The sequence below is a fragment of the Mastigoproctus giganteus genome, chromosome 9, assembly GCF_048544385.1.
Source record: "Mastigoproctus giganteus isolate SK-2022 chromosome 9, ASM4854438v1, whole genome shotgun sequence".
Lineage (NCBI taxonomy): Eukaryota > Metazoa > Arthropoda > Arachnida > Uropygi > Thelyphonidae > Mastigoproctus > Mastigoproctus giganteus.
Window position 1 is genome coordinate 167,917,776 of NC_143583.1, and position 24,880 is coordinate 167,942,655.

The 24,880-nt window shown below is 36.8% G+C and overlaps 1 protein-coding gene across 2 annotated transcripts in view; it reads right to left on the bottom strand.

Moving 5' to 3' along the window:
• Nucleotides 1-24,880, bottom strand: part of LOC150080877 (DNA topoisomerase I, mitochondrial-like) — a 551,188-nt gene that overhangs the window by 141,428 nt on the left and 384,880 nt on the right. For both annotated transcript variants that reach the window (XM_090381550.1, XM_090381549.1), the window contains 2 exons: nt 16,902-17,046; nt 10,098-10,241 (listed from right to left, as the gene is read on the bottom strand). In XM_090381550.1, coding sequence (XP_090237676.1) covers nt 10,098-10,241; nt 16,902-17,046 — 289 coding nt within the window. The remainder of the gene's footprint in view (nt 1-10,097; nt 10,242-16,901; nt 17,047-24,880) is intronic.

A 24,880-nucleotide genomic window follows, 5' to 3' on the forward strand; every position in this document is an offset into this window, starting at 1 on the left:
TTTTGCTGATGCTATATAAGCTTGCTTTCTTGTATCATATGCCTCTACTAATGCTAATATCAAAGAACACAGACACCAGATGTTCTTGTTTTAGGAAGGCATCCCGGATGGATGTTTCCAGTCTAATTAAATGGTCCAGAGTGGACCCATTTCTTCAGAAGTTGCACTGCATGCAAGAGAGGAGAGGAGGTCATTCAATTTTAAATACCATATATACTCTGGCAATGTTCATTCTCTCCAGGATTTTGCACAAATAGCTAGTCAAAGTGATAGGTTGGCAGTTGGTAGGAATTTTAGAAGCCTTTCTTGGTTTAGCAAAAGAAAGAATGGTTGTATTGCATTAGGCATCCAGAAACTGCTCTTCAATAAAGATTCTATTATAGAGCAGGTAAACCACAGATTACTGAAAAAGGTGATTATCATTTCATAATGAATGTTATCTGGTCCAACAGCATTTGCCTTAGTAAGGGATAGATCTTTTTAGCTCTTGTATAGTGATAGCCCTTTGATATGAAATTAAGTGCTGTTTTTCACTTTTGTTTCAGGACCAAAAACTCCTGAGAACAAGATATAACAGGGATGTTAGAAAATGTTTCCCCAAAGGGCACTGATTACTGCAGTTGGCTCCTGAATATCAACATCCATTATGCTCTAGGATTGATGAGAGGTGATATGTACAGCCACTCCCAGACTTATGTAAGGGTTATGTTCCACGGAACTCTATGCAAGTTGAATTTTACGTAAGTTGGAATTTCCTTAAAGGATTATGCAGCACTTGCAACTATGTGCACTGAATTTCACTGAAGTAAAAAAGAAATGTTCGATGAACATGTAAATAGAATTATTTATTCAATTTTTTTTACCTCATGCGCAGGAAAAATTTCAAAAGTGTACAAAATTACAAAAAATTTTACTTTAGCATGAAAACCGGGGCAATGCTTGAACCTATTAAACCACCTGTTGCTTGCCAAGAACTTGGCTTGGGGTTCACCATACTTATCCTTAATATCTTCATAAATACTTCTTGCTTTTGCTTGAATGGCCATTTGAGGCACTTGCTTCTGAATCTGATGTTCCATCCATATTATTAATAGCTTTTTCCATCTTCGATATAGCACCTGAATGTTGTTTTGTGATCACTGTTGATCTTAAATGTGTTGATCCTTTAACATGTTCTTTTATACGTTCACTGTCCTTTAAAGTAGTATTCACTGTTGAAGCAGCGAGACCTAATAGCCGTGCAATACATGACAAACTTTGTCCTGCTTCATACTTCTTAATCATTTTCATCTTCATTTCTAAATCAATTTTGTTTTGTTTCCTAGCACTGCCACCACTTGCACTTTCTGTTGGTCGCTTTCCCTTCAATCATTGTAATAAGTAAATAATGAATGAAGAGAAGATTCTGAAAATTTATTTATATTTTTTATATGATTGAAGATTTCACTGTTCTAAATGTTTGTCACTTTTGGTCTCTATGAGAATGTCACCTGATTGAAGCCACAGACTGATTTAGGAGAGCTCACCAAACCCTTCTGGATAAAGAAGGCAATATTTTTCCTAAAGGCTTCTTACTAGTAGAGTGAATCATCAGATATCAAGGTGTTATATCCGATTTCTTTAGTTCACCTTCTCTTGCTGAAATGACTACCTGGGACAATGACTGAGTTTTCTGGTAGGGACTGTTGGGGTCGCAGAAGAAGAGCTTCGATTATCAAGGTTCATAATATCTTTGTTCGGTGTGTGTCCATGCTTCCCACTACCGAGCAAGCAATAAATGAGCTCAGGAGTGGAATGCCAGGGCTACCTAGACACCATACCTGCACCACCACCACCACCAGCAGCAGCAGCAGCAGCAGCAGCAGCAGCAGCAGCAGCAGCAGCAGCAGCAGCAGCAGCAGCATGTCCCTTGAACCATGATGGTAGAGATATGGCATTGACATGGATGACCCTTGCAGGCAAACTCACTGGCTGATTGATTCTGGTCGAGCCATCCCAAGACCACCTGTCTTGTCAAAGCAACAGCCAAAATAGTGTGTTGAAACTGAGTCCCTCAACTACCAGATCTCTCTCTCTCTCTCTCTCTCTCTCTCTCTCTCTCTCTCTCTCTCTCCTGAGTTTCCACAGGTCACAGTGCAAGCAAACATGGTGGATTCCTATGGTGGTAGCCTGGGACCTGTAGGACCAGCAGCATCACTGCTAGGTCCCCTCAACACATATAGGTGCCCATATTGAGGAGTTGTCATTAGGTACTTCATACTTGGTCACAATAATCCAAATGCAGTCTTATAATTTCCTTGTATAGTGGGATTACGATTTCTCCCTATCTTTATAGGAAATTCATTGATAAGATTCCATACCTTCTGCCACCTGTCTGTGCATTAAAACATAGTGGTTACTTCTCTGACCATCTCTAAAGCCTATATAAGCCAGTCATCCCTGAAGATGACTTATATAGGGTTTAGTAATAACTTAATAATAATAATAATGCTTATTAATAACTAATCTCCCAATCTCTACAACTTTTGACACAACATCCTGTATTCCTTTGTAAATATCATTTTAAGAAAATTAGAAACAGTTATCTCAGTACTGATCGTTGAGGGACCAATTCTTATGTTAGTACAATCTGAGTAACCATTAATCACAAATCTCTATCTGCTGCCATGCATCTGCTTACAGAATTGTGATTAATGATATGTAAGAAATAATTTTGACTTTGTTCATTTAGATTTTAGCAAAGCATTTGACCCATTCTGCACACGAGGTTACTGTATAAGCTGGAACATGTTGTGCAGAAACAAGTCAAATGTTTTGCTAAAATCTAAATAAATAATATCAAAATTATTTCCTACATCCAGCTCATGAGCGATTCTGTCAAAATAGATAATCAGCATGGTTAAACATGAAAAAGCCAAGTGGTCAGTCAACTCAAATACAACACTGTGTATTTGAGTTGACTGAGCTTCGAGCCCATATAATTAAAAATATAGTAATCACCCCTTTACAATAGTTTTGTAAAGGGAAAACAGTGTAGTGAACTGTTTTCTTCAGAATTCCATTTCTATTTAAATGACCCTATATTGCATTCTCCATCAACTGTCTCCATGATTTTCTCTATCTCTGAAGTTAGCCTGAATTGTTGATAGTTACCAACTTTGTTCTTAGACAATAGACAATACCTTTAGACAATACATTGGCACTTCTCCAATTCAAAGAGTTCTTTTCTGATGTCACCTACATAATTAATCTTAATGAATCAGTGCACTCTCTTGCCACCACCTCTATCACCTTTAGGCTTGAAAGGTTTTCTAATAAATAATATTTTCTTATTTCAACATCATTAATTTCACACTTCCCAGCTTCACCTGCATGGTTTCTTCTTGCTGTGAATGGCTTTTCACCAGTAAATATTGATGCAAAATGCCTGTTCCATTCATTCATAACATTATGGGTTATTTTTCTATTATGATTCAGTCTCTTCATTGTATTCACAAACATGAAAACCCCTGTGCCATAACCAGCAATCAGGGCTATATTTTTTAAGATAGTTCTGTATTCTGTATTGCATCCTTAATCACCGATTCTTATCTTAGCCAGTTCAGCAGTCAAACTCACCGGTCTACAGTTAATCAATTCCAATTTAGCCTCTCCATTATGAATGAGTGAAACATTTGCACTTCTTCAGTCTAAAGGAATCACTCCCATAGTCTAGTGATGACTATGGGAGTGATTCCCATAGTCATCACTATGGGAGCTCAGTGGCAATCCTAATGCATAGCTGTCAATTTTTGACAGCTACGCATTTTTTTTAGTTCATTATGCATTGAACTAAAAATTAAATTTCACTGACAATTTATATATTTTACATTAAATATACACACATATGACAAGTACAGTACACTTTCAAGCATTAGCTTACCTAGGATTTTTCCCTGTGTCAGAATTTTCTGTTAGACAACTGATTTTGATTGCATTAAGAAAAAGACTGTTTCAGACTTCACTCATATTAGGCTAAAGTTTCTGTTTATAACAATAAGTCAGAAGGTTGCTTTGATCCCTTCTGCCTTGTGTCACATGAACCTGAATTATACATTTTTATATTTTACATTTTGGGGAGGGCAAACCCTCCACCCCATTCTTCAGCATTTTTGATTCGTTTTTCATTAATACAAAGAGATTTTTAGCTGCCTTCAACTGTCCATGCGAAAAACATGGTGATGTTAAGTCAACACCAACCTTAGATGATGTTTGACATTGACTTTTGTTTATTGTCATACTAAAAGTCAATTTCACAGGAAACTGTGTTTGTTGAAAAATTAAGTTATATTCCCCTTCATTTGAATACACATGAATCTGTGGAATGTATGCTTTCGATCCAGCTCTGTCACCTGTGTTCACAAACCAAACATTTCTTCCTTATTTCTACTACATGTACTCTTGTCATATAAAAGTAGTCGTTTGTACCTTTCCTTTCTTGTGAAGCTTTAACTAATTATTTTCATATTTTTTTCAATAATTGATTTGTTTTCGATATCAGGATTAAGTGCTGTTTCATAATCAAGATCTTTTCTTTTCTTCTCAGCCTTTCTGATCCGATCTTCAGCCAATCTTTCTCTTTTCTATTACTGCCATTATTAACATTCCTAATAGCTGAAGAAACTTTTGAAAAAATTGAATCGTTGCTTTGACAGATGTAGAATTCTACATCTGTCAAGGATTCTACACCTGAAAAATTAAAAACTAAAAATTCTAAAAATTAAATTCTTTTATATATGAAAAAATTTAAAGACTGTAAAAAATTAAGGGTTTGTAAAAGCGTCTTTGAGATAGACCTGTCAATCACTGTTGTAGTATGACACAACAGTACTTAGCTCCGCCTTGCAGAAAGCAAAAAGTGTGCATGTGAAAAAGCAAAATATTCTTTTATATACAGGGTGTCTCAAAAATATTAGTAAACGTTTAGGGGAGGTAGGTAACATCTAAAGGAATGTGAATTGCATAGGAACCCATAACTGGAAACGTCACGGAAAATAGTAGCAGAGGCACAAGAAGCAGAAATGACACAAGACAGTAATTAGTGGCAAACATTTATTTGACATAATATTAACAATGGAGTACGAGATGGATGCATTTCATCATGTTCAACAGATGCTCAAAGTTTCCACCATGAGACGCGATACATGCGTGACACCGACGCAGCATGGATTGGCGGACATGGTCGAACACACCTGGAGTTTCTTTGACAGTAGCAGCAGTGCAGACAAGTCTCGCCATGAGATCCATTTCCGTCTCCACAGGCGATTTATACACTATAGATTTGAGGGCCCCCCACAGAAAGAAATCAAGGCTCGATAAATCAGGTGAGTGTGGGGGCCAGGCAACGGGTCCACCACGGCCAATCCATCGACGCCCAAAACGCCTGTTCAAATGGTCACGAACACACCTTCCATAATGGGCAGGCGCCCCGTCATGTTGAAACCAAATGTTGCGTCTCACATTTGCAGGAACATCGTCAAGTAACCCTGGTAGAACTTGTTCAAGAAAGATCCGATATTTAGCGGAGTTCATGCGGGATGGTAACAGGTATGGGCCGACTAAGCAGTCACCGACCATACCTGCCCAAAACAATAACCGCGAAGCGATGTTGTGCTGCATGGGGGCACACACAGCGTGGGTCCTCTGCTAATCCATACACTAGGTGCATGTCTGCCAGCTCACAATTCATATATCGATGCATGCTCTTTGTGCAGCGCCTGCTGCTTGAATGAGTAAATCAGAAATTTTCCCTCCCGTGAACTGATGAACAGTGCCATGTACCGACTTATGGTGATGTTTCTGGTTATGGGTTCCTAAGCGATTCACATTCCTTTAGATGTTACCTACCGCCCCTAAATGTTTGTACCAATATTTTTGAGACACCCTGTATAGATAGCAGTGCTGTTCAAATCTGGCTTTCAAGAGCATTTCAAAAAATTTTAGCAGAAAGAGTTCTCAAGTCAATTTTTATTTTTTTTAACCTGACTGAATATTTTCATATTCTCTTATTCAGAACTGCTATGAGGAAATGTTAAAATGTCTAGCATGACTTAGGATAATATGTTATATTTCAAGCATCCTTGTGCATTTTTCAGTTTTACAACCAAGGACCACTATACATTAATTTTTTATTCTTTCATAATAGCATCTGGTTCATATTATTTCACAGTGGCATACATCAGTTGCAATTGTTTAAATGCTATTATGGGAACCTTTCCACAAAAAACAAATTTGTGCTACTTCAGAATGTATAAGAACATTTTTTAATGGGAACTTTTGCATCATGGAACAATACTTCCTCACTGACCAAAAGAACAGAATCTTCTTTTTCTTTTGGACTCTCCAAGAAATTGGCAGAAGAAATGCCTATAACTAAATCAGAATCAAATCATTCTTCTGGTTTAGTCTGCTATGGTAATTAACTTCCAAAATGGAAGTGAAAGATTTCAACGTGAGGCAAGCTGGATTGAAGAGTGTTGTTCAAAATTTAAAACACTGGCATAACGTTTAAAAGAAACAAGCAATTACTTTATTCAAGCCAGAAGAAACAAACAGCCTTTCTACACAAGCGAGAATAATATTCCTAGAATTATCTGCTTGCTTGGCTAGTTTAAAATTGCTTTCATCAGAAGTCTGTTAACCAGCAGTTCTTTATCTTGAGTTCATTACCTTTTCTTCTCTCAAAACTTCTGGATCATGAATTGGAATAGAAAATGAGTCAGTGACACTAATGATTGCATGTTGTAATTCTCAATTTGATAACTCCGAAAAGTGCTCATATGCTTTTCTCACCACTTTTAATCTTTCTTAATGCTTCATAATGTTTTTTTACTTTAGTGGCATGCATCAGTTGAAGTTGTTTAAATCTGCCTTTTCCCTGGGCTTTCATTCTAAATATTAGTATATGTTCAATCATTCATCCACTTTCAGAAGAAGGCATGTTGCCCTTTTTGAGCACAAATTAATCAAATGACAAGGACAGCCTATTACCACCAAGTGATCAACTTTCTCTTTCAATAAACCTTTCTAGTCCAGTTTTTAGGCCTACCATACTAACAGGATCACTATTAACACTAAATGATAGACATATTTTTTGAAGGCATCACACATAATTTCAGGTTGTTCAGAAGAAGACTATATTGTTCCCTGCAGAATCAGCTCTTAATGCTGTCATTGAGAGCAAGATAATTTTTTTTATATGATGGTTTTTTTTTTAAAAGAAATTATGAAAAACAACAATGGGATAGAACTGGAAATCACTTTGATTACTGCCATTTAGAATCACTTTGCTTGACTACAAATTCCAGTCAACAAGGGATAAGTTAAAGTCATTCATAATAAGCCATTCATTCTTGCTTGTCCATTATAGTTATCCAACCAGATATTTTTATCATATTCCACACAACTGTTATACCTGTAGAATACAAAACCATCAAACTTTACATTAAAAGACAATTCACACCATACAGATTCTAATCTATGTAGTGTTGATTGCACTGGTACGTCTAACTGCTCTCAATTAATTCACTTTGAATAAGAAGCATATCCCCCCCCCTCCTATGCTCTCCTGTTCTTTTTGTATCAACCACTTACTCATTTTCAGTGATGCCTTTAGTTCCTTCATTTGGCAGTTTACTAAAGAATTTATGATATAGTCCTAAAAAAAAAAAATCCTTTTCTCTTTTATCTTCAGCTGCACAAGCTTTTAAGCACATATTCTTAATTCAGTGCATGTCTTTAACTAAAAAAAAAATAAACAATTTTTTTTTTTTTTTTTTTTTTTTGTAGTTGTTGGCGCATCGGCTTCTGTGGCCATAATGCACCTCCCAAGGTTTTTGCAGTACTTTGATCCAAGCCCGAGGCGGGATTCGAACCCGCGACCTTTGGGTTGCCAGGCAGGCACTTTACCCACCCGGCTAGCCTGGTCGGCAAATAAACAATAATAACAGAATATCACATGTATATCTGAAAACACAAATGACCAAAAATCAGAAGAAGTGGCAAGTATGTACACTGTTTTTATAACATCATTCCAGTCCATTTTTTGAAATGTCAGAGAATTATTTATTCACAGCTGCATTATAATGCAGTCACAAGTAGATATTTACTACAGATATTTTCTTTTGATCAAAATACAGAAGACTGTATTTTAAAAATCTTCTGTTCAGTGAAATAACACTAGTCTAAGAGTAGAGAACTCTACTCTGTTTATGATGTAAAGTGGTTCCCTCTAAGTTGATTTATGAATAAACACAGCTACAATCATTGTCAAATAGTATCACATTGTTCCCACAAGAAAGAGATTACAGCAATACCTCACTTACATGGCAATTATGAATGGAGATCTGAATGTTGAATTAGCATCAAGATATGGCAAATTTTACAAGATGGGATTTAATGCTACAAAGACTTGTACCCAAAGGAAAAAAAAAAAAAAAAAAAAAACACGACTTCACCAGACATTATTATTGAAATACCTAAATAAACAATAAAGCTGGTTTCTCATCTCCCATGACGTTACCTTTTCATTAATAAAATTTTTGCAATATTTTTTATTTCAAATCTTTTAATTGGCTATCAAGTGCAAATCGTTTATAGATTTATTATAATTTTGCAAATTGTTTATAGATTTAATATAATTTGTTTATAGACTGTTTCTCTGGTATGCATTCAATTAAAATCCATCATAATTATACCTCGATCAGCACGGTTTCACATAACATGGAACAGTTTTGGTACCAATTATCAGTGCTATGCGGGGTATTGTTGTACTTGCAAATGATATATGACTTTCTCTAAAGTAAAAAGCAGACATGTAGAGCTCATAGGCTACTTGAATTCTTCAAGTCAAATTCTTCAATTTTCAAAGGAAAATTGTTCAAATCGGTAAATGAAAAAAGGCACTGCAAATTATTTTAAATGAGAACATTCATAATTTATTCCAAAACAGTGTCATCATACAAATGACTTCTGTAAGATAACTTACAGAAGCCATTAATTACAATTACTGGCTATGTTCATTAAATATTGTACCAATCATCTTACAATACCCTCTCAATGATATATAATAAAAAAATTTAGTGTACAATACACAGTTAATGATATTAATATATTGTCATTACTACAATTAAACCAATTAAACAAGAACTGTGTAATAAAAAATAAATAAATAATAAATAAATCAAGATGCAAGTACAGTAAACCCTTGATTTAATAGACCACGATATTACAGATTTCGGATTTAATGGACTGGACAAACAATAATACAGTAATGTACATATTAATCTCTACCATATTATTTTTTTTAAGTTATACAAAACTTCAGTGTTATTATTAATTAAAAATTAATAATAATTACCTATTTCCATTATTGTTTCGATAATCACCTACTTTTATTTTTATGATCAAATTCACGAAATTGTTTTTTATTCTTTCTGAAAATGTGTTCAAATAGCTGTTTTCCCAGATTACAGATAAGAGCAGGAAGTGAGCTGAACGTGACTCGGGAGACTAAACTGCAGGTCTACTGACTCGCTTTGTTTCGGTCTCAGTATGCCTCAAGCTATTGTGCAGTCAGGTTGTATACAGAGTGTTTCTGTGTTTGAAATTTATGGCATAAAAAAACAGACTTTTTCTGATATCCATAAATCAAAGGCCAAATTGCAACATTTTTCTTTCAAATAGTGTTGATAGCTCTTTTTTCAATTTAATGGACTTTTGGCATTAACAGACACCCCTTCTCCCCTATTAGTCCAGGTGACTGTTAAATCTAGGGTTTACTTTACTCTAGTCAAACCTTTATGTCAATTCTAAATAACTGAAATTATACATATATAAGAAATTATTAGTAATTGTAGAGTGGTCCCCAAGTAGTCATGGTGATTTATAAGCAGAGTAGCAGATAAAAAGGGAAAAAAAAAGTAATATTTGATTAGTTATTGGTGATAAAATTATAGCACTTCCATGGGTTTGTCTGGCTCTATGGAGGAGGAGTTTATAAATCAGAAGTACAGGGCAGTTTTAAATCTTCTAAATATACTTACAAAAAATATTCTTACCTTATCAATAAAATATAATGCTACTGCTCTTTGACGCACTTTCATCTCTTTTGATTTCCAATCTACCATATAATCTCTACGAATTCTTTCAGCATGGTTTTTTAACTTCCGTGCTACTTCATATTTCTGCCAATCTTTTTCTCCCTAAGAAAATTGTAACAAATTGGGCAAACAATCTTAATAAAAACATGGCATATACATAAAATATAAATGGGGGGGGGACTATTTCTTAATATAATGACTACCTGTTGAGCCATTTACAGTAAATAAAAGCAAATACACAAAATACCTATAATAGATGCTTTTTTAGTTTTGCATATTGTGTTTTCATTTTTTCACAAAACATAACTGCATGTGTACAGATGCATAGACTGAAACCAACCCCAAAGTAAACTTTTAGTCCAGAATGCTTATTTTATTTTCAGGAACCACAACCCATGCATTCCATTACAATGTGTGGACTAATAATTAAGAAGCAGAAACTTCTTGTTTATAGTAGCCTTCAATTTCAGTAGAACATAATAATCAGGACATACAAAAGAAATATTGTTCCAAAGAGTAGAATAGATAAATAAGGAAAAAGTGAAGTTAGTTTGTCATGTTTGAAGAATAGTGTCCATAGAAATATCTGTAGAGAAGACATACAGCAGAAAATGAACTGCAGTGTGAAGTGGGGTGAATTATTAGGTGAGTTCTAGGGGTTTTTTGTGGGCCCTTTTCCAGATTCACAATATATGTTGGGAGGGCTGATTTATACAGTCAGCAGCTGGCTGCAAGAGAGAAAGAAATAGTTTTTTGATGCACAGAAATAAATATTTGTTATGTGCTTATGCTAACAACCATCAGAATTATCTCCAGTAAAGGTGTGTTGAAGATGGGCATGAGAGCAGCAGGCTCTTATTTTCAAGAAGTTGTTGTTGTTTGGTTTTTAGGAGCATTAGCAACTAAGGCCATATTGCTCCGGGATATGCGGTGGTCAGTCCCTGACCTTTCCGCATCCTCCGTATTTGGTGGTGACGGGCTCGAACCCCGGGCTAATCAAGAAGCGTGTGCTGCGCACTGCTGCTCCTTCCCACCTGGCTACGGAGGCGCCTATTTTCAAGAAATAGAACAGGACTGGGTTTAAGGATTCTGGGGAACTTATACTAGTTCAGAATTTAAAGAAATGGCAATGGATATATAAGAATTTATAACTTTGTGCAGATGAGGATTTTTCTAAATAACTGAAATTATATACATCTAAGGTGGAATGAAGACTGAATGAAAGGTATCATCATCAGAAAAACTATGGATAGAATTCGCAGTCAATGGAAGAAGGTCCATTAATAAATGGAGAAATAGAGTGGTTGAAAACAACAGAATCTTGAAAAACTCTGGTAATGCTGAAAAGTTAGTAGATAGAGCCATTTACCATCCCATGCAGTGAGTGAACAGAAAGACAAAAAACTGCTGATCCTTGGCAGAGCATAAGATCATACCTGCAACTTTTCTGACAATCCAGCTGACTGAGAATTTTCTTTTAATTTTTAATCAAGTTTACATTACTGATAAAATAATCCCCCCACCCACCAAAATCAAATTTAATGATATATCCTTAGCCAAAATTAGGTGGTTCTGTTCATGTTTAGCCTATATAGAAACAACACATTGTGAATACTAACTTGACAATCTCATATTTTGACAAGTATGTTTACATATCTGAATTTTATAATAAAGATTAACTTTTAATATGTTAAGCAATTATACTTTTCTCACTATGCACATAGCAACAGGCAAACTAGGTATGCTATGCTATGCTACTTGGTGCATCCATCTCATACTGTGAAGATACTTCACAAGTTACTTCGGTATTGCACAACTCCAAATAGAAAGCAAAGTGTATGCCATTACCCAGACCATGGTTTTGGCTCTACTTGTAGTCTCTTCTGTTGGTAGGTAGGCACCAAACAGCCAGTGACAAGATATATGCAGAGTATATCAGATTCAGGTAGGGAGAATTTGTTATGGAAAAAGATTGGGTTAAGTTAGATTTGTTTACCACTATATTTTAGCAATTTGTTTATTCTTTTAATTGTATTTGTTTATTTATAGTGCTGTGATAGCAATTCGTATAAGTTGGCATGGTCCACTCTAGTCAGCTTTCATCCACGTGGAATTTTGAAAATGATTTTGCAAAAATTATCCAGTAGCGTATGACATGCATTAATTAGTTATCTTAATTTTGAAGAAAAGTCTGAGAACACTATTCAATTGGTTGGTTGATGGGTTTAGTGTTTAATGGAACATTGACAGCTTAGGCTATACATACTATGTCAAGTAAAAATAAAAATCATTAACAAATGGTTATAATAGTTTTACAGTTCTTGCACATAGGAAGGTCATCATCCCTCAGCAGAAAAAAGTGAGATGAATGAGTCCTATGCAAAAAGTATCCAAGTAAGAATTTTGCTTCAGGTCCTGCACAGAATGGGCTGCAACATTTTACCACTGGAAGCACAGTGTGTTAGGTACTACTTACCTGTAGTCTGCATATGGAAAAAAGGCAAGTAATTGTCATCCAGGTGACTGTTAATTTGACAGCAATATCAGCTAGATTGTTTCCCTTAATCCCAAACAATCCAGAAGATTGGGATACACAGAAATGATCCCAACTCCAGGTTATGCCATTTTTTTTTAAATGCCTACAAGACATGCAAATCAGCCTGTGAACACACACACTTGTGCAACGTAACACTCATTGGTTCAACATGGTCTAAGTTGCTGATGCATGGATATCCTCTGTAATGTAATTAGTGTATCACCAATAGACTCCAGGCTGATTAATATGATGTCAAACTGTACCAGCTGTTTGAAGGATTGCACTTATCAAGCTTTCACTGTAATATTGTGATATTTAGTCAAGATAAATATCACAAGGCATTGATAATTTCCATAGGAATTGTCTTTTGACTCCCATGTAAACAAAGGGAGAGCAAATGGAAAGACCAACGGCAGAAAATGTATGGTAGTGCTTGTGAAAAATGGTGCTCTTTCCCTCTAGGAGGGAGAGTTCGTTGTTTTCAAGTATGTGCCCTCTCATTAGTGCCTGCATGTCCAAAGAGACAGTTGCTCAATGGGGCTATATCAAGGTTTGCTTGGGAGATGTTAATACCAGGTAGCAGACAGACAGAATAGACTGTTAGGAGGAATCCTACAAAGAAGCAAATGGCAACTGCCACTATGGCGTTAGCAAGAGGAATTACCTGTAAAGGGGTATGGCTATTCATAAGGATGGCAAAACCATCATGAGTAGGTTCATCGCACATTCTTCTCTTTAAACCTGCAAAAACCCACATATTAACTAATCAACTGCCACTGCTATATTATTATACGTATGCAAACAAAGGAAAACTGGCTTGTGCCTACAGCACAAGCCTTTGTCATCAACATTCTGCCAGAATGCACAGCAATTCAAATGTACGATTTTGGTCTTTATTTGGGTTCATGTGAGTCTGTCAGATGGTTTTTGAAGTGATGTGGGCTTATTCTCTGTTTTGGATTTTTCTTTTTTGAGGAAGTATGGATACTGTCCTGTGTCTATTTCTTGTCCACAAACAGTTCAAAGAATGAATTGTCCAGTGCCTCCTTCAACGTGGCATTCATCCCTCCCCACATTACTTCAGTGTTTTGTGTGTGGGGTTGAAGTATGAAATAATATAGCAGTGGCAGTTGATTAGTTTATATGTGGATTTTTGCAGGCTTAATAAATAACATGAGTGATTGGAGTAAATGATTCTCTGGGTGGAATAGTCATTTCAGTTTGTGTTCTGGTTGAACACTACAACCTCTGGAGCATATGAAGTTGTTGCTATTTATAGGTTTCACTGCTTTTCCTGCCTCTTGGTATGATATCTCCAGCTCTGTATGCCTTTTTTCCCTTCCTTCCACCTCTGACATGTTCAAGAATATGCAGGGTTCTGTCCACAGCAGTTAATACATGCTGGTTTTGAAGATGAACCCACTGTGATACACATTAAGCACATGCAAGGGCACAACAACAGACTTGGTGAGTGTCTGTATTTCTGGCACTTAAAATGCCTTAGTCGGTTAGGTATATATGGTCTTACCAGGCAGTGTAAGTACTCAGCTGTGATTGAAGTAGATGTTAGTGTGTTGAAAGTAATGATGAGATTTCTATTGGGGACTAAATTACCATCCTTACAAATGAATATTCATTTGCAGGCTGTCACTCCTTGTGATTTTAGCTCAGAAGAGACTTCCTTTTCAGACACTTCAATATGATCTCATTCAGTAATCATGCCACGAGATGAACTGATTGTCTTGTGGGGTTGTGGTGTGATTTATATTCCCTAAATATAAGTAGTTTTTGAATAACTGTACTGAATGTTTTTCACATTTCATTTTGATGAGGATGTCCCCAGAGTGCAGGGAGTCTGCCAGCTCTTCTAGATACAGATGTTTTTCTATTTTGGCTTTTCAGCAGTAGGATGCATTGTTGGGAATCTAGGTGACAGACCCAATACGTCTTCTGTTCTGGGCTTCATCGCTGTGGTGCTAATATATTTGTTTCTGTTATTATCTGATGGGGGACTGTGTTAGGATCCCAAAAGGATGATTTAGATTATCAGGATTCATTAGAAATTTTATTTGTAATTTTTATTATTATTATTATTATTATTATCCATATGATGCAAGGAAGCCTGAGGCTTATGCTGCACCAGGGAAAAAAAAAAGTTCCCGAGTAGCCCTGAGAGAGAGAGAGAGAGAGAGTCAAAAGTAGAAGGGAATCACCAAGAAAGGGAAGAATGATGATATCCAGCTCAGGACCCTGGGTGTGCCAAGCCCATACTCACCAGATGTGAGCACCCAGTTCCTTTTAACTATGTCATAGTGGCTAATCACAATGGTCAAACAAGATGTCTCCTTAACAAATCCATGCTGCAGTTGCCATATAACTGCATCCCGGTCAAGATGATCCTTCATTACTTCTTTAACCACTAAGTTCCATTATTTTCCCTGGGACAGAAGTCATTTACAATCATGTTCTGTAATTTTACCCTATGCATATATATATATATATATATACTCAGTACATTGAATAACTGATTAAGGGACATCTTGCCCAGAAAGTTTCTATTTTATTGCTTTTTACTTATATATAGCTAACTCTTATTTTATATCTAAGTATTTTATGAATATATCCATTTATTTATTTTAATAAAGTTTAACTTAAACCAGTTTGTTGGTTGTTACTACAAATTATATAGTGATGCAGCCTGATGCTCAAGGCCTGTTTTCTAAAGGGAGGAAGAGTGCCTTATAAATAACAGCAAATGTCTTCCTCTTTAAGCCGAAGTCAGTGCGGCTGATCCTAGCAATCACTGCAGCCTAATTTCTGACTTTTTTAGCCAAGTGCATAAGATGTGGATAAAAAATACTTTGTTGTCAAAGGTTACCTAGATACTGGAGCTATTTTTTTCTTTTTTTTTCCCTGATTTGTGGAGGCCTGTTTATATTAAAATTCCCTTTTACTAGAATTGATTTTGTTTTACAACTAGACAGTGTTAGCTGGTGGGTATTTGCCCAATACTTAAGGGTATTTACTGCTAGTTTTTCATGCTGGTCGAGAATAGTCTAGCCTGAGTGTCGGCCTTTACATTCAAGACAAGGTCATCTGTGAAGATGGGTCTGTCAGTATCCATTTCCAGAAACTCATCCAGTACCAGGTTCCAAAAACAGGGACCCAGCACTGAATGCTGGGGGCAGCTTTTTTGTCACTCTTCCAGTGATGCACCAATATCTGTCACCCTTCATGTGATGCACTGATATCAGCCTGTACTGTTGACTTCTGGGTCCATGGACTCCCACTGTTTTCACCATATTCTAGTCCTCCTATCAGCACCAAACACCTGGAAAAATTTTCCCAGTCTTTCAGTGTTTGGCATGCTTAAGCTCACTATAACCATAGTTTTTTTTTTTTTTTTTTTTCTGACAGGAGTAGAATCTGAAGTATGAACCAAGGTATGAAGAGTTGTGAAATACCTGTTTGGTTTCCACTATTGTAATGGATTGTTATTTGACTGTTTCTAGCTTTTCTGTTACTATGCATGTCATGTCAGCCTCCAGTGGCTTCTTGCACCAATGAGCTATTCGAATCTACTGAGGCCAGATGTTATTTGGTTATTGAGCCAATTTCTATACACCCAAGGCACAGTCTATAATTGATTATATAAAAACCCCAGCAGCAGGAATGCAGTTTTCAAGATACTCGTACCCCGTATGCCCAGCGCTGACTACCATGCAATGTTCAAAGCCACTTGTCTCTTGCCTAGTCTTGCACTGAATTGCACACATACGGCATCCCTACATGTCTGTCTGTCTGTCTGTCTGCTTTACATCACATGGTGATACTGTTACTGAAGGAGTGCTCCATTTCACGAACAGGGTAGGTGCACTTAATAAAGTGGCTACTGAGTGTAAACAAAGGATTAAGAACAGTGTGCAGGCTAAATATTCTGATAAGATGAATATAAATATGGAATATGCTGCTAGCCAACTTAACATACTAATCTGGAAGAAGCTCTAATGTGAATGCTAAACCTCACTAATTAATTGTGATTCTTATGTGGTTTGCTGGTTTTGCCAGACAAGAGATTGCCATATCATAGAGATTCAATTGTGCAGCATTCTACAGAGCTTCTTTTTAACACACCTCCTCCCCTCCTACAGAGTGGAAGGGGGGGGATGTGCTAAAATCAACTGGCAAGCTATGTAAAAAAACAAAAACACTAAAATTTTACTTACTTTTAATTTTGAGCTGGGATTCAGCATGATATATTTTGTTTGCCCAAGTATATTTTCTGTCCAACTAGCCAACCAAGTTACACTGTTATCATGTCGAACCTCTTTCCATTTGTGACCACCGGGAGGCTGTGGAACTCCAGCGTCCCTCAAGTTTGAAAGGAAAGAATAATGAACATTGTAGCAAACTATACAACATTGTAAAATTAACTATCTAAAACCTTTTTTAATAGTCAAATAATTAAGGGTGTATATATATATATATATATATATATATATATATATATATATACACAGTGAAATTTCTCCTAACGGACACCTCTCGTTAACGGACATCTCTCTCTCTACAACGGACATTTTCAAATTCCCCAACTCACCTCCATTGGTTTTAACATGTTTGCAGCTTCTGTCTAGTGGACATTCTCTGTAACGGATGCGGGCAGGCAATCTGCACTATTTCGTTTAGATTAGCACTTAATTTGATCTCCCCATAACGGACAGCGGGCGAGCTCACGGCCCTTTTACTAGGAACGTTTCTTCCACGTATTGCCTCAATCGTGTGTTTATTTTCTATTTCCGATTCTCTGAATTTTATCAAGGTTTATGTCGCGGTTCTAAACCCTTTTTCAAGAATTTTAAGGCACGTGTAAAACTTCTGATGAATTCGGTGTGTGCAGGGAGGGGGGGGAATATGGTCGGCCTTTCGTCTTTTCAGTTTCAGTTTTCAGTTTTGTTCAGTGTCGTGTGAAGTGCACAATGTCTTCTCGTAAAATAGTGTTTGCAATCTCGCTGCAAAATTCAAAATTGGGAAGACGCAGGTAAGCGACATCCTAAAGAAAAAAAATGAACTGCTCAAACAATTTTGGCAACACGTAAATGATCAGGTTCAAAAATCATTCCCGAAAACTGTTGGACTTCAAATTTGTCGCGCACGTGCTAAAAAAATTCCCATTAATGGGCCTATTATTAGGGAAAAGGCTTTGGAGGTTGCGAAATCTATGGGAGTAAATGAGTTCAAAGCTTCTGTGGGATGGCTAGACAAGTTCAAAACTCGTCATAAAATTTCTTGGAAAACCGTAAGTGGTAAAGGTGGATCTGTTGATACTGGGGTTGTAACAGAGTGGACCGTCAAATTGGAAGATTTATGTTGTGATTTTGAAGCTAAGGTTATTTACAACTGTGACAAAACAGGATTGTTTTTTAAAGCTCTTCCTGAAAAAACAATGAGTCTAAAAAACGAAAAGTGCCAGGGCGGAAAAATTTCTAAGGAACGCTTGACTGTACTATTGTGTACAAATATGCTGGGAGACTTTGAACAACCTCTTGTTATAGGAAATCCACAAAATCCTCGTTGTTTCAAGGGCATAAAGTTGAATCTTTTGGATGTTGACTGGAAGTCTAATAAAAAAGCGTGGATGACACGAGATATCATAAGCGAATGGATAAGTCACTTTAACCAAAACATGATTCGTCAAAACAGAAAAAGTATTCTTTTTATGGATAATGCTGCATCTCAACTGCACATTGAATTGTCCAACATTCAAATCATTTTTCTTCCACCAAACACATCTGCAGAGTGTCAGCCCTTGGATCAAGGGATAATAAAAAATTTTAAACTTCACTAAAGAAAACGTGTTTTAAGACATCTCATTGCAAACATGGATGATGTAACATGTGCGAGTGACCTTGCAAACAAACTCAGCATCCTAGATGCGATTCAATGGATTTCCTCTTCAGTAAACGCAATTAGAAAACAAACTGTCGTGAACTGTTTTATAAAGTCTGGCTTCTCAAACGCAAAAATTGAAGTTGTGAACAGCAATGTGGAGCACCAAGAAGAACAAGAACTTCAACATCTATTGATAATGTACGATACTTCCGCTACAAGTGACCCTGGCTACAAAGATATAGACTCAAACCTCACTACAGAAGATGGTGCTCTAGATATCAACGACATTATCATCGATATTTTTCAAGAAGTTCCTCATGAGGATGAAGAAATGGAAGGAGGTCATTCTGTCGAAGAATATATTAACGACAAACCACCGATGAAAATAGAAGAAGCGCTCATACAAATCAATCGTTTAAAAATGTTTTTTTTTTTGCCGCTGAAGAAGATACTGAAGGACTTTCGATGGTTTCTTCACTCCAAACAAATGTTGAAAACAAAATTATCAGCCGGAAGAAGGTGCAGAAGAAAATAAGTGATTACTGTATGTATTTTTCTTAAGATAAAGTCATAATATGTATATAATTTAATTTAATTTTACATTAAACGTTTAACGATTTTTCTTTCTTTCTTTTTTTTTCCTCCCTCAGACTTCTTGTTAGTGGACATTTCTCTCTAACGGACACATTTTCGTTCCCCATGGCTGTCCGTTAAAGGGAAGTTTCACTGTATATATTAAAAATAAAGTTTTTCTGACATCTTAATTATATACAAATTTTATTATCATATCCCCCACTTCTTACAAAAAAATAAGGGGGGAAATTAAAAAAAATCTACTTATCTAATTTCCCAATGTTCAGCTCAATATTAATAAAGGAACAAAATCAACCTGAAACACTAAATTAAAATTGGAAACCAGAATTTTTTTTAAATACAGGTTGGTTTTAAAACAGATGGAACACACAAACAGTGTATTTCAACAAGAACGGCTATATACACTTTACTTTAAGAAGTCTAATCATCTGGTTGTTTATGATAAATTCATAAATGACCAGAAATATAAAGATAACATCAAGATGTCATAAAGTTGGTTGAAATCAAGCACCTACAGGTACTGTACAATGGGAATAGAGACATAGGACATTTGAGGAGAATGTCCCTAGTCCGACAAATACCAATTCCACTTGTTCCACACTGATAGGCATGATGTATATCATCATGCCAGGTGTCAAACATTGCAGGCTGGTGGTAGAAGCATGCTAGTGCTGGGAACTTTTTTGTGCCCAATGTTTAGTCTCTGATGCTAGTAGTTCAATGTCGCGGAATACTAAGCATATATGAACAGCATTGAAGACAAAATTCATTCTTGATCACATTTTATCCACCTGGTAATTGTTACTTCCAGCAGGATAAGGGACCATTTCATAAGAACAATGGCTTCAGGAGTCCAAGTATCATACTTCATTGGCATACTTGATCGGCAGATGTCAGCCCAATTCAGCATTTGTGGGATGCAATGAAGTTTGCAAGGATTAGTATCACCATGGAGTGCTTTTGACACCTTGTGGAAACCAAGCCCCAATGACTTGAGGTCACTGTAAGCACTAAAAGAGATGTTACTCATTATTAAGCACACGGTTCAACGAACACAGTATTAAAATCCAGATTGGCAAATAGTACTTTACAGGTTGCTCTATGGACTGAGGTTAAATTTCCATTCTTTGCTTTATGATCAGAGTAGACTATCTTTCAAAGAATAGCATATTTTCAACAAAGGTACAGTACAATGGAATCTTAGTAAAGAGTGTAAACTAACAATAGTATTATGTTACTGAATTATTGGTTGTGATGAAGAATAACAGCAAACCAATCATTTAACAAAGATGAAAATGAAAGTTACCTGGGGTGAATTTCATGATTAATTTCTTATGCAACACTGATAAGAAAATTTTATCTTTTTTAACACACCACGGGGGTAGAGCGAATATATCCAAAGATTGTTCATTTGTGAACACATTATGCTGTTTATCTAATGTAGCTGTACTCACAAGCATAAAGATCATAAAGTTGGGTGCTTATAATTTGGGGTGTAACCCGGTAGTTTACGGCACACTGGTCATAGTTAATACACTGGTGTGCAAAATTTAAGGACCAGTCAGGTTTTCACCTGTAGCTTCATAGAGGAGTGGTCTGGATATGGGAAAAGCATACCAAAGGAACCTTGTGAGGTACAGAAATGATGAAGGAAACAACACCGACATAACAATGGAAACAAAACGGTACAGAGGGACTTTATTCAAAAATGGCAACATAGCAATGGCTGTCATGATACAAATGCATCATTGCCAAAGATGGAACAAAGGGAAGAGGTGGTCCTCAGTAGGAGATAAGGCCACCCCTAATGTCGATGCAGGCTTTGCACTGCTTGTCCATACTTAGAACAACGTTGTTGATAAGTTCTTGAGGTAACATCGTCCAATCCTCTGTCAGCACCATCTTCAGCTGGTGAACATTTTCTGGTGGGTACGGACATGCCACTAGACGCCTTCTCAGAGTGTTCCATATGTGTTCGATGGGATTTAGATTGGCAGAATGGGCAGGCCAGTCCATATGAACAATGTCCTCACTTTCCAAAAGCATATCACAGCTGCAGTGCGATGGGGGTGTGGCGTTATCATCCATAAACATGAACTCGGGGCCAATGGCACCTCGGAACAGACACACACATGGGGAAGGATTACCTCAGTACATTAGCATACACCAGTTACAGTACCACCTTCCAGTATCTGCAGTTGTGTACGTCCATCCAAGATAATGACTCCCCAGATGAGAACACCTCGACTGCCACATCGATCCATTTCAGTGATATTTGCGGAGTGATACCATGTGCCAACCTCTCACCAGATTAGCTGATGTACAGAATCGCTGCTGAGACTGAATCTACTCTCATCAGTAAAGAGTACCTTAAGTAAAGTTTTGCATACCAGTGTAAATCATTTATAATTAATTTAACATATAGATAAAAGTTAACTACATAATACAACTTGGTTGCATCATCTTCAAAAAGCAACTGTAGTATTGTAGATTCCACGATGTGGTCACAACCAATGCTGATCACCCAGAAATGGGTAATGGAACTGAATCTAGGAGCAAAAGGTATTTCACAACAACCACATATGTTCAATTATGGACATATGCACAACAACCACATATGTAATACCAACAAAGTTTAAGGTATTACACCTGGGAAACAATAATCCCAAAATAACTTATTCACTTGGTGGAGTTCAACTAAACCCAGTACTGGAGGAAAGGGACTTGGGTGTTACGATATGGTCAGACATGAAATTCTCTGAGCATTGTCAACAGGTTGCAAGGAAGGCCCATGGTGTCCTATCAATGATCTATCGAACTTTTGCAAGTAGAGATAGGGACGTGATAATCTCATTATATAAGGCGTTTGTTAGACCACACTTGGAATACTGTGTTCAAGTATGGAGACCGCACCTAAAGAAAGACATCCAGCTTCTTGAAAGGGTGCAAAGACGGGTAACTCGCCTGGTGAGATCAGCAAAAGGGTGTCCTTATGAAGAAAGTCTTCGAATATGTGGGTTGCAGAGTTTGGAAACTAGACACCTTAGAGGAGATTTGACTGAGGTGTTTAAAGCTCTGAGAGGAATCAGTAAAATGAATGAGGACGAAATTTTCAAGATTATAAATGATGCTAGAACTAGGTGATATAAATTCAAGTTACGGGAGGAAATGTTTAGATTGGACTGCAGGAAGTTTTATTTTAGCCAGCAAGTTGTAAATTACTAGAATAAGTTGCCTACATGGGTGGTAGAGGCTGACAGTTTGGGGAAATTCAAAGGTAATCTAGAGAGTATTTTCGGGTGAGGGAAGTGCATAGGATGATAGGTTTAATTTCCTTTTCTTTTATTAATTATTATTATTTATTTATTTTATTATCATTGTTTTATTCGGGGTTTCTTTTGGCTGGTGCAGCATAAGCCATGCGGCCATTAGTAATACTGATACTAATTAGGATAAGAGTAAGCAAGTTTAGACCATGGAAGGAACAGACAACTACAGAATTCTCATCGATTGTATTAGATTAAAATTTATTGATTATATTGCCATATCCCAGTAACATAGCATATTGTCTTGTTCAAAGGTGCCTTGCAAGTGTGATAAGGTTCTTTTTTGGGTATGAGGTTATCCATATGTTGGACAAAATTTCTGCAGCTCAGGTGAACAATAAGTTTTTATTTATATTTAGTCGTTTTATTGATTTAATTGTTATAGTAAACTATTTTATATAAGTAGAGTTATAGTTAAGCTCCGTGGTTTATTTTGAATTTAGATAGTGATTTTGAAAGTTAATACTTAGTGTCCGTAGATTTTACTGTTTGTAACGTGCTGCCACTGTTATACGATACGGAATAGCGTAATGTATATCCCGAATTTCATAGCATAATGTTTAATGTTAAACTAGATAGCGAAATATGTAGTACTGTATTAGAAATCTGTTAGATTAGCATAGTATTATCAATTAATCAGTAAAATTTATTAATCTTATTAAATTTCACTGTTAATTAAATTACACTTAAACGGAACCATGACCCATACTAGAGCAGCAAAGCAATGAGCAAAAAGTAACAGGAGTGCTGTGGCTCGGAGGAGAACAGAAGGGGGCGATTCTATAATGCATCACAGTCTAAAGAAATTTGTGAAATGTTTGCAGACCTTTCTAGAACAGGACATGATCTAGCAAAGGAGGATGTCTTTGTGTGTCCTAGGTGCAGAGACTGTGAAGAAATTAGGTGTTATTCATCTAATTTAGTGTTTTGATGGGGCGTCTGAGAGTTTGAGGTGTAGGGTATATGCCCTCGAAGAAATTAATGAGGGGCCCATCAAGCTCTCAGCTGCCCAACTCAATGCCAGAGCTCACTCCTGTGCATCAGGAAACACAGTGGCAATCTCCAAGGCAGAATGCGTTTGTCCCAAAGGAACTAGTTATTGTTGGTGACACTATTGTCAGGGAGACGGGGAATATATTATGCAAAATGGATAGGTGTAACAGGACTAGGGTATATCTGCCAGCGGCAAAAGTTGATGGCTTTGTAGGGAAGATATCAACTTTTAAGGGAACAAAAGATGATACTGTTATACACATTGGCACTGACTTTAACAGATCTGCAGATTTACTTAACAAGTACAGGTCAATGCTGAAAAAAAAAAGTCGTAAGTTAAGGTTAAATTTGAAAGTGTCTACAATTCTGCCCAGACACGATAGGAGGAAGTATATGATGAGAGCCTTGCCAATCAATTCAGCCCTGGAGAGATTGTGCAAGGCTCACGGGGTAGAATTTTTTTTTGTGTGGTCTGTGCTTGCTAACAGGAGAGACTGCTTCTACAGGGATTGAATACACTTAAATAGAAAGGGTGGAGAGAATATTTGTTGATGCTCTTGAGGCACTGTTAGGTGGGTTGGAAAACTTCTAGCTTGGGGGGGGGATACACAGACTGAAAGATTAACAGTAGCCACAGGCAGAGGCAAAAGTGATTCTTGCAATGCTTCTACTGTAATGAGCAGCAGCCTAGAGAGCAAGTTGCTAGGGATTTCAAGAGCTGCTGGGAGTCATCATGGAACAAGAAAATACATGGGCTGTGTTAGGGTAACTAAGAGTAAGAACAGCTGCATGTATACTTGTAGGTACACCAATGCTAGAAGTATAGTAAATAAATTTGATGAACTTGAAGTGCTGATCAAGACATCAAAGGCAGATATTGTTGGGGTATCAGAGACACAGATATAAGCAGTGCAGAATTGGAATTTGGGTAGCACAATGTGTACAGAAAGGGTAGACAGGATAGGAAGGGAGGAGTGGTTATGCTGTTAGTTAAGAAATACAAAATCTAAAGAAGTGCATCCAGCTGACAGTGCAATGTTGAGTGTGTTTGGTGTGACAATCACTGAGAAAGGGAAAATGAAAGTAGGAGTGTGTTATAGTACAACAGTTGTGCAGAGAAACAAAGTGGGCAAGTAAATCAGAATGTTTCTAATGGGGGATTTTAACTTTCCAGATATTGACAGGAACTTGTCGGTTGGTCACTTGCACGCTAGCAAGACTTTTGTAGATTTATTGGAGGATTGTTTTCTACAGCAACATGTTCGAGAAGCAACCAGAAGGGAGTAATACTCTTGATCTGATTATCTGCAGATAAAGGAATCAATAGGCGACAGTGATCACAGTGTACTAATGTGGGATTTACTTAAAGATGTAACTACCATCAGGGGTAAAGGGAAGGG